General features: G+C 41.1%; 1 protein-coding gene across 1 annotated transcript in view; it reads left to right on the top strand.

The window, feature by feature from the left end:
- The first annotated feature begins 6 nt into the window (after positions 1-6).
- Positions 7-11,017, top strand: part of PLD5 (phospholipase D family member 5) — a 26,247-nt gene continuing 15,236 nt past the window's right edge. The window contains exon 1 of the mRNA XM_015591272.2: positions 7-264. Coding sequence (XP_015446758.1) covers positions 76-264 — 189 coding nt within the window. The 5' untranslated portion in view covers positions 7-75. The remainder of the gene's footprint in view (positions 265-11,017) is intronic.

Genomic DNA, 11,017 nt, shown 5'->3' with positions numbered 1-11,017 from the left:
CCGCTCGCGCTCGGTGCCGGCTCCGCGCGCCCAGCCCGAGTCCGCTGCGCCCGGCCGCCGTCTGGTCATGTCAGGATGGAGATCCGGCAGCACGAGTGGCTCTCGGCCTCCCCCCACGAGGGCTTCGAGCAGATGAGGCTCAAGAGCCGCCCCAAAGAGCCCTCGCCGAGCCTGACCCGAGTGGGCGCGAACTTCTACAGCAGCGTCAAGCAGCAGGACTACAGCGCCAGCGTCTGGCTCCGGAGGAAAGACAAGCTGGAGCACGTAAGGGCGCCTCGCTCCCTCGGGCCTCGGCCCCGCACCTGCTACACACACACCCACCTACCGCGGCGGCGGCCCGGGAGCGCGCGGGGACCTCGGCGGGCGGCCCGACTCGGAGGCAGGGCGTCCGCGTCCTCCGTCCGACCCGGGGCTTCTCGTGCACTTTCTTGCCGTAATGACCGTGGGTTTTGGAGGGAGGAGGTTCTTTTCCCAGGATCGCCAGGCCCCCGCACACCCCGACCTCCCCACAGGCTTCCTGCTGTAGGGTTCATTCGCACCGTGTTCTTGGGGTGCGCGGTGAGCAAGAAGTGCAACTGCCACCAGCGCGGTCCCGAGAACCCGGCGGTGCGCGGTAGTGGGCTTCTGAGGGGGCGTCCGCCCGGGTCTTTGGGGCTGTTTTACACTGTCCAGAAACAAATTAAAGAATCCGTAAAGTTGTCGCCGCGGGTGACCCAGCCTGGGCCCGCGCACAAGCAGAGTTTTCTGCAGGGTGTCCTCTGGGACGAGCAGTCGGCGATCGTTTCTTCTGAGCCCAACTGGGGACAGATTTGCGCGTTGCAAGGGGAGAGACGAAAGAAAGAGCAGAGCGCCCAGCTCCAGAAACCCGCCACTCTGGAGGGTGGGAGCCGACGGGCGGTGAACCCCACTCCAAGAGTGCGAGGTTCCCGCCAGGCGTTCTGGAATCGGAGGCTGAGCCCTTAAGGCTCACCATTCCGGAAAGAAAGAGGCCCTCCCAAAAGGCATTTAGTGAATCCACAGTTCCAAACCTGACCCATCAGCATCTCCTTAAACCAAATGGTAAAATGAAACTAAGAGAGTAATCTAGAGTGCAGCACAGCCTGCCACGGAGAGAATGCTATTTCTTCCCGCGGAGCTGCGTAATCTAAATTGAGTCTGTTCATGGAATGTGGAGGTTCTCTTGTATTTGGGTCACCACGCCAATTGCGATAGACAAGGAGAACTTTGGAACTCACAAACGTCTGCTACCTCCGCATAGACCCGAGTCCCATCTGGCCCCCAAGTGCGCTTCTCTTCCCTTGGCCTTTGCAGTGACAGCAAGCTTTCCAGGAGGGAGCCTGCAAACGAGGCATTTGTCTAACACTGAAAGGAAGGTCTCTGCCTTTTCTTTGAGGGCCCGATTGAGTCACTGAAAGCTCGAATTCAAAGCTTTGAGTTGGAGAACCGGCTGTCCTCTGTCTTGTGTGTAGAGAACCAATTCCTTAGTATCAAAAGGATGCCTCATCCTTAAGACCATGGAAGTAACTGAAAGGAGACTTCCAGGATGGCAAGTTGGTTGTCAGGCAGTTGTATCCACTTCAAAAGGCAAGCTCCAGGCTTAGGGGGAGCACATAGCATCTTCCTCTTATTTGGTTGTTGATGTTGTTATCGGATGTTTTAGTACCAGGGAGAATGGTCTAGCCTAGGAATGGTGGTAGACGGTATATTCATTTCAGTTTCCCTCGCAATGTGTGTTCATTCGCAGCTTGTGCTTTTAGCTGATCTATTGCCTTTATTCTCTTTCTGAAAATCAATAGTGCAGTCTTCTATGAGTGTGTCTTCTTGAGTCACAGACACTGTATGTGTTATATTTAAAAGGTTTCTCACTTTTAGGTTTTCATTAAAAGTATGAGTCATACCAGGTGGGCCGTGGCAGCCTCACCTTTCTGGGCAAGTATAGGATGCTCAGCCCCTTCCCAGAGTTAGAGACCAAGGAAATGGGGGTCTGGTTGTTTGGAAGCATTTGCAGATCTATACTTTCTTCTCTCAGGTGCTCCAAGAGAGAGCATTGCGTTCATTAAAAAAAAAAAAAGAAAATCATTCATCTCGTTCATTTAAATCAACATAGCATTTTTGTTTGCTTTCTCAAATGCGTTTCATGAGACATACTCTGTTTTTCTTGATACTTGCTTTCAATTAAAAAAGGGGCTTTGCTCCAAAGGAAATATTTTGCGATATACTTTTGCTCCTTTGAAACATCTACAAATGTTTTAAGTGAAATAATATTTATGAAAGTGCTTTGAAAAATTAAATTATAAAAATGTAAATTTTATTTGAATTCAAACCCTGGGAGTTTATAATATATATCGTGTTGTGTACATTATGATATTTCAGGTAGTTTGGTGTTAATTTCTAATTAGCTATTGGATATGTAAAAACCCATAACGGATGTAATGTATATTATTGCCACACAAAGCATGAAAATGTAATGTTGACTATTATAGATAACATTCTGAACACACGTGGCACCTTTGGATTTAGATACTGCAGAGATTAGGATGAATGTGTCATACAAAGTTCACAGGTGATGTATGATAGTTAAAAAAACACCCTTTGGTCTGCCTACTCAAATGGATGATCATTATTTTTATTATGTTAAAAATGAATTAATAATTATTATGGAGATCATTGCATGAAAACAGCCTACTGTTATTTTGCTGATGCTTTAAGAGCCAACCTAGTGTTGAGGGCATAAATAAGTTATGGCTTCAGATGACACACGTATTTAGTCATCGCAGTAATGGAATTCCCTGAAATGAACTGCGTGTGTGTGGACTCAGTCGGGACTTCAGAGGCATTGCTTAATCTGAAAGTCAATAACACAATGTAAAGTGACAGCTAAAGAATATATTTTTACCCACTTTGCTGAAAACGAGGACACGTTTCCTTGTCTAGTTTAAAGGCGACAGGACTGATCCCTGGTTGGAAATGAGAAAAGTGACTTGAATTGGTGGAGGATTGGAATACTTTCAACCCATATGTAATTTCATACTGTCATTGGTTGCTTGGTACTTAAGATGAACACCCACCCAGTGAGAAATAAATGTATGTGAGGGAATCTTCCCATTCTTAAGTCATGATTAAAAGCTATAAGGAAGTCGTGTTTGTACCGTGAATTCTGGACATTAAACTTCACTTGGAAATTTTAGGTAAAAGTAAAATTGCTGGCCATGTGTAGTGTCCTGTTAGCTACAAACAGTGCTCTTCGTGCTTGAATCATTTTGCTGTCTGTTCTGCACCATAGTGCCTGTGGCTTTAGAAGCCTTACATTAGGGAAGTGGTGGGAGTCCGTTCTCTGTGGGATCCTATGTTCACTTTGGATATGATGGAAAGGGAAGGATATGGTCTAGCAAAGCAGGGGAAGCAGGGGGCCACTTCCTCAGCCCCTCAGCCCATCCCTGCCCTGTTGGCCCTTCCTGGGCCTGGGTCACTTTGAGTCACTCTTTAATTTGGTTTGACTGTTCAGAGGACAGTGAAACATTAGGCTGGTGTCCTTTGGTGGTATATACCCTCTTTGAACTTCTCTCCTTTTTCTTTTCTCTTTTCTTTCTTTGTTTTGTTTTCTTTTTTATTTTTTACAAAGCGAGAGAGTTGCAGAGGCTACTCTGCTTAGTTGCCAGGTTTTGTGCCAGTTTGTGTGTTTGTGTGTGTGTGTGTGTGTGTGTGTGTGTTGGTGCGTGTGTGTGTGTGTGTGTGAAGTTTCCTGATACATTTATGGAGGCGGGGATGCCTTATTTTATCTCGTGCCTATTCAATTAGCTTTGGCTGGGGTGTGGTTAAAGGTGGGGCTCTGGTTAGACAGACCTGGGTTCAGAATCTCACTCTGTCTCTTGTTAACTATGTCATATTAGGCAAAGACGTCGCTGTTACCAGAATGTGCATTCACAGTCCTCCAGAAAGGAGGCACAGGTTTAAGGAGACAGTTCATGTCTATACTGCAGTGGCACACAGCCCCTAATGTCAGGGGCTCAACATTGTAAAAGTATATGTTCCTTCATGCTTTTCATCGGCGTAGGTTGGCAGATGTCTTTGTCCGTTTGGGTTGTTATAACAGGATACCATAGACTGGGTGGCTTATACACAACGAACATTTATTTCTTACCGTTCCGGAGGCTGGCAAGTCCAAGATCAAGGCGAGGACGTATTTGGCATCTGCTGACAGTCTGCTTCCTGGTTTATAGACAGTCTTCTTTTTGTCGAGTCCTCCTGTGGTGGAAGGGGTGACGGAGCTCTCTGGAGACTGTCATAAAGGCACTGTCCCATCCATGAGGGCTCCAGCTTTGGGACCCTATCTCCTCCCAGAAGCCCCATCCCCAGGTGCCAGCACACTGGGGATTAGGTGTCAGCATATGAATTGGGGGAACACAAACACTCAGTTTGTAGTAGCTGGGAATTTTTCTCACCTTCTTCACCTGGCCTGATGGAGGAGGCTCCATCTCGATATCATGATTGTCCAGTAAGCGAAAAGGGAAGCTGGTGAATCACGTAATGTCGCTCAGTGCTTCCACCCAGAAGTGGTACATTTTTGACTCCTGTTTCTTGGCCAAAGAAAGTTTCATGGCCAAGGCTTGCTTCAGAGGGGATGAGGAAGGGAGATTCGACCAAGACTCAGAAGAAAGAGAAAGGGAGCCTCTAAGGCTAGCTCAGTAGGGCAACCATGACACCTAAAGCCGTTGGCACGGTACATGGCCCATGCTAAGTGCTCACTACACAGGACCTATAGCTGTAACTGCCTCTCCGGTGTTGCCAGGCTTGCTGGCTGAGCCCTCACTTTCCACGCAAAGAACTTCTGGTTTTCACATTTGAGATCAGCCTGCCTGCATTATGGTTCTGGACCCAGGATGTGTGGGTCCTTTAGCCAGCAAGGCCAGCTCACTACCTAGAGCCTGGTAGGCTGCCTCTTTGCCTAGCCTCCAGTTCATCATGGGGGCCTTACTCTTTCCTGGACCAGTGGGCCCCTGTCTGCTCACAGCTGCTATTCTGAGGCTGACTCTTGAGTCCCCACTCTCTCTGCAGGCTCTGCTAGCAGAGACCTGCTCCTAGCTCCATCCCTACCCCCCTCCCCTTTCCTTCCCAGCTCTGTGCTGAGATTTGTCTGCATGGTAGCTCAGCAAGCCTATTTAAAATTAAAAGAGAAAGCGGAAGAGAGAATTTGTAAAGAGTAGAAGACAGAATCCTTAATGGTCACAGTTATACTGAGCCTTAGTCTCTTCCTTGGTTTAGTAAGTGCCTCACTGGGGTTGGGGGAGGGGGGGGGAACAACAACAACAAAACTCTCCTCTAAGTGTGAATTTAGACCTGTTTAAATGGAGTTTATGTTACCAGTGAATAGTAAATAAATGCCAAGTGCACACTTGCATCCTGGACTAAATTATTCACATGATCAGTGAGGAGTAAATGGATTCCAGCAAACTTGGTCATGGTGGTTTAGGCTCCTATTACGTAACGCCATTTATGTCACACAGAGCAGATTTATGAAAGTGTTAGCCCCCGCAGAGTAGATCGGTAAAGCACCAACAGACAAAGTTCAACCTAAGGGAATGAGACTTTAAAAATCAGTCAGTCAAACAAACAAGGAGAAAATATCCTTTTCTATGTTCGTGTATTGTTGGCTAGAACTGGATAATTTTAGTCTGGTTAACATTTAAGAACGTTCACGTTTACCAGGATTATTTCCTGTGTGATTTTAGATAACAGAACAGACAAAGCCTCGGCTGAGGCAGGTTCTCTGCCTCTCTAATTCATAGGTCAGGATATGAAAGTTTAGACGTCTCCTGAGTGTGTTCTAATGGAGCTCGGTGTTGTGTCCATTATCGGATTTGTAACTACTATAGGTAGCATATTTATTCCACTAATGGGCTTCTCTCACTGTGGGTTGACATTTCAATTTGTTTTGAAGAAACTTTGGCTTCTTTGAACTCTGTTGAGTGTGGCTTATTGACTTATTTTAACATCATCACAGTCTGTGATATCATGTTTAATATATTTTATTTGAGAAGCTCACAATTATTAGATTTTTTTTTTTCTCTCCTATAATAGCCACATACCAATTTCTGGCTAGTTTCTCTAAAAGTTTTTACTTCTCTTTAAAGACTTTTGTATCTATCTTAGGTTGAAACCTATATAACAGTATTCACTTTTTCTGTGTCAGTTCCAAAGATCAGGAAATCTGATGAATCTTTTGAACATCTGGATCAAGGCAGGAGCTGTAATGTTATCTTTTCGTACTGAGTTGGCTGACATATGGCTCAGATAGGCAGAGGTAGAGTTTGTGGTAAGCTGTCAGCCCAGAAATTTTTTTTGAAGTGTGTATATTGAGGATATTTAAAGCTACTGAATTGCCTAAGATTCATACCTACACAGATGGTGCTGTGAGAGTTTAGAGTACAACATGAAAGTTGAGATACAGCTGAAATGCCAACCTGTGTTTAAGAGACAGACTTTTTTATTGGGGTGATCACTTTGTAAGTTATTTAAATGTCTAATCACTGTGATGTACACCTGAAATTAATGTAGTATTAAATGTCAACTGTAATCGAAAAAAAATATTTAGAAAGAGACAGACTTTTTTTACCAAAAAAAATACATTTATATTTTCTCAGAAACAGAAAAATTAGCCCAACTTCAAAACTCACAAATCAAACCCTTCAGCAGGGCTTACGGAGAAGAATGAAGAACATGGCACTTTCCCAGGTAGACTCCTGTACATTGGAAAATCTTACTGCTGTCTCCAACGTGAATGTGAACTACTTGGAGACTGGCTGTCATGGCCATTGGGTGATAAATATGGTTCTTTATTCTCTAAAGTAGATAGTGAGCCTTGGAGCATGATGTTTTTCTGAACTGAGCTATTATTGTGCTCCTTCTTGCCAATAGATTGTTAGGTCTGATCCAACAATAACGTGAGTTAAGTTGAGAAGCTGGGCCTCACTGAAATAATTAAAAAAAACCAATAACTGGCAAACCCATCATCCACAGGTATTTATTGAGAGTGTCTTTTATGTGAAAGACGCTTCGTTAGGAGATTATGAAGACTTTCACTCACCAAGCATTTACGTGACAGAGAATAGACCAAGACTGGAGCAGGGTCCCTTCCTCGGGATGTTTATAGTTTCATAAATACAGTTACGATTGCAGTGTTATGAATAATTCAGAAAATACTAAATAGTATAAAACACTGCCTTCAAAGAACTTGTTTAGACAAGGATAAAATACAGTTTAAAAATAAGTAATGAATCCTGTCCTATATAATAACATATAAACAAAGCTAAATTTATTCTAGTAATGCAAAGTTGATATAAAATTTGGAACTCAGTTAATGTAATTTATCACATTAACGAAATGAAAGTAAACCCCATATCATTATCTCAATAGATGAAATAAAAGCGTTTGATAAAATTCTATACCTATGTGTGATAAAATTTCGAAAAAACTGGAAATAAAAAGAAATTTTATTCTGATAAACAGTTTCTTTAAAAAGAATCAGTTAATGAGGAAATATTGAAAAATTATCTGCATGCATTATGAGCGAGACAGATGTCCATCATCATCACTTTTATTCAGCATTTTACAGGCAGTTATAATTAATGCAATAATTGTCATTAGCAGATGACATGACCATGTACATTCGAAAATGCCAAGCAACATACAGTATAATTAATAATATTATTTATTAATATTAATAATAATTATTGGACTTTCACTGGAATAGTATTTACTTTATAGATTAATCTGGGGGAGAATGAAAGAGGCCTTACCAGTCTCCTTAAGTATTTGATATTTTTATGCTAGAGTTATTCCTAAGTATCGGATATTTTTATGCTAATGTAAATGGTAATGGTTTTTAGTTGTTTTTGAAATATTTTCCTAATTTAATTTTGTATATTGAAAACTTGTAACTGTCTATTATTAATTATACTGAGTTAATAATGTCTCTGGATAGAGAGACATTATTAACTCAGTATAATTAATGATTGACAGTTACAAGTTTTCAATATACAAAATTAAATTAGGAAAATATTTCAAAAACAACTAAAAACCATTACCATTTACATTAGCATAAAAATATCCGATACTTAGGAATAACTCTAGCATAAAAATATCAAATACTTAAGGAGACTGGTAAGGCCTCTTTCATTCTCCCCCAGATTAATCTATAAAGTAAATACTATTCCAGTGAAAGTCCCAACAAGTTTGCTTATATAGAAATGCAACACACCAAGCATAGCTAAGATAATCTCGATGAGGAACAAAGTTAGAGGACTTTGCTTCCAGATAGCAAAACTTATAAAGCTGCGTTAATTAAAGCAGTGTGGTATTGGTGCAAGATAAATGAATAGATCAATTGACAGACTAGAGAGTGCAGGAGCAGACTTGTGCATGCTTTATTATTGATAGGTACTTGATTTATGACAAAAGTGGCAGGCACAGAAGTGCAGTGGGAAGGAGATGGTTTTTTAAAAAATCGATGGAGTCAGTTATATGCTGTATTGAATGGATCGCAATGACTCTTTCATGCCACACACAAAAATCTGGTAGATGTGGGTTGTAGAACTAAATTAGAAAGTGAAAAAATGAGGCTTCTAGAAAGCGATATAATAAAAAATCTTCATCAACTTGGACTAGGAAAAAAATTCTTAAGGAGTTTTAATAATACTGATTTATTAAGATTAGTAAACTGAGCTACATTAAATTTAAATAATTTTGTCTAAAGGAGTCCATTCAGAGAATGAAAAGGTAAGTCACGAAGCAGGATATATATGTATATTTTCCAATATACTCTCTGACAAAAGGTTTTAGCCGGAATATATAAAAAGTACCTACAAATCAATAAGACAGCCCAACAGAAAAGTGAGCAGAACATTTGAACAAGAAAAGGTGCTTGATGTCATCAGTCATGAAGGAACTAAACAGCTGAAACAAAATCATACTATTAAAAGTCATCAACATGGCTGAAATTAAAATGATTGACAGTAACAAGTTTTGATGAAAATATGGAACATCTATAGCTTTCCAAACTTCTGATAGGGCTATAATTTATAGAGCCACTTTGGAAAACTGCAGTATCTACTAATTTGGACACATGTATATCTTATGAATGACTCAGCAGTTTAAACTGTGTATGCATCAAATGTATGTTCCTGTGCGCCAAAGACATATACATGAATACTTATCGAAGCCTTATTTTGGTAGAGTTCCCACTAGGATGCATCTCTAATAGCCAGTAGAGTTGACTATTCCCTATTCTAATAGCTAATATCCTAATTTCCAATATAATTGAATGGCTAATAAATTTTTATATACTTTAATTACATATGTACATCTCTCTATATATTCATTAATGTAAATAAATGGCTCTTTCAGACATAGTAATGAGTGAGAGAAGACAGATACAGACTATAGGATTCTGTTTATGTGAAAAAACAGGCAAAGCTAAATTATAGATAAAGAAATCAGAATTAATGATTACCTTTGAGGGTGAAATGGGCACTTGGGAGGCTTCTGGGGGGCCAACAGTGTTCTAACTCATTTTTTAGGAAGTGATTACAAAGTAATATTTATCAAGCTATACACTGAAGATTTACATATTTTATATCATATTTCAATGATAGTTTACCCAAAAAAGCAAAATGTACAGTGCCCTTCACCTTGCTTATTGCTTATCTTTGGCTGCACTCTGCTCAGTCTGTGCTCCTCCCGTGTTCCTCTCTCTGGCCCATACATTTTCGGCCATGATGCCTTCTGTCATTGTCCTCACATAAATGACTCTTACTCGTCACTTCCCAGGGTGTGGCTTCCTGGGCGCTTTCCTTACCCACACCATCTGCTTTCTTGTCATCCCTGATGTGCATATTGCACTATCCTTTTTTCTGAATAATTTTTAAATTGTTCAATTACATGCGCCATACTGTCGGCATACATTATTTCAGTTTCAGGTGTACAGCACAGTGATTAGACGTTGCATAACTTGTGAAGTGATCACCCTGATAAGTCTAATGCCCTTTGGACACCGTACATAGTTATTACAACATTATTGACCGTGTTATTTCTGCTATACTCTACATCCCTGCGACTGTTTTATAACTACCAACTTGTACTTCTTAATCCCTTCCCCCGCTTTCATCCACCCACTCCAAGTCCCCTCCCACCCTGCAACCATCACAAAGCTCTCCGCATCTATGAGTCTGTTTCTGCCCTGCCTGTCCATTCGCCTTGTTCTTTAGATTCCACATGTAAGTGCAATCACGTGCCACTTATCTTTCTCTGTCTGACTTACTCCACTCAGCACAGCACCCTCCAGGTCCATCCATGTTGTTGCAGAGGCGAGATTTCCTTCTTTTTTTTTTTTACGGCCAAGTAATATTTCATTGTATATATGTACCACCTCTTCTTTATCCATTCATCCACTGATGGACACCAGGGTGGCCTCCATGTCTTGGCTACTGTATATAATGCTGCAGTGAACATATGGATTCACATGTCTCTTTGAGTTTCTTTAGATAAATATCCAGAAGTGGGATTACTGGGTCCTATTTTGTCTCTTGTTATATAGCCTTTGCTCTAAAGTCTATTTTGTCTGGTGTAAGTATTGCTACCTTAGCTTTTTTGTTTGTTTGTTTCCATTTTCATGAAATATCTTTTTCTATGTCTTCACTTTCAGTCTGTGTGTGTCTTTCGATGTGAAATGGGTCTCTTGTAGGCAGCATATGTAAAGGAATTGTTTTCTTATGCATTCAACTATCCTATCTTTTGATTGGAGCATTCAATCCATTTAAATCTAAAGTGATTATTGATAGATATGTAGTTATTGCCATTTCATTATTTATATTTTTGATCTTTTTTTCTTTTTCTTAAAGAAGTCCCTCTAACATGTTTTGTAATACTGGTTTGGTGGTGATGAACTCCTTTAGCTTTTTCTTGTCTGTGAAGCTCTTTATTTGTCCTTCTATTCTAAATCATAGCTTGGATGGGGAGAGTA

Source organism: Pteropus alecto, unplaced genomic scaffold, assembly GCF_000325575.1.
Source record: "Pteropus alecto unplaced genomic scaffold, ASM32557v1 scaffold115, whole genome shotgun sequence".
In the NCBI taxonomy this organism is placed as follows: Eukaryota; Metazoa; Chordata; class Mammalia; order Chiroptera; family Pteropodidae; genus Pteropus; species Pteropus alecto.
The sequence above is the reverse complement of the archived record's forward strand: the minus strand, read 5'-3'. Positions and strand labels throughout refer to the sequence as shown.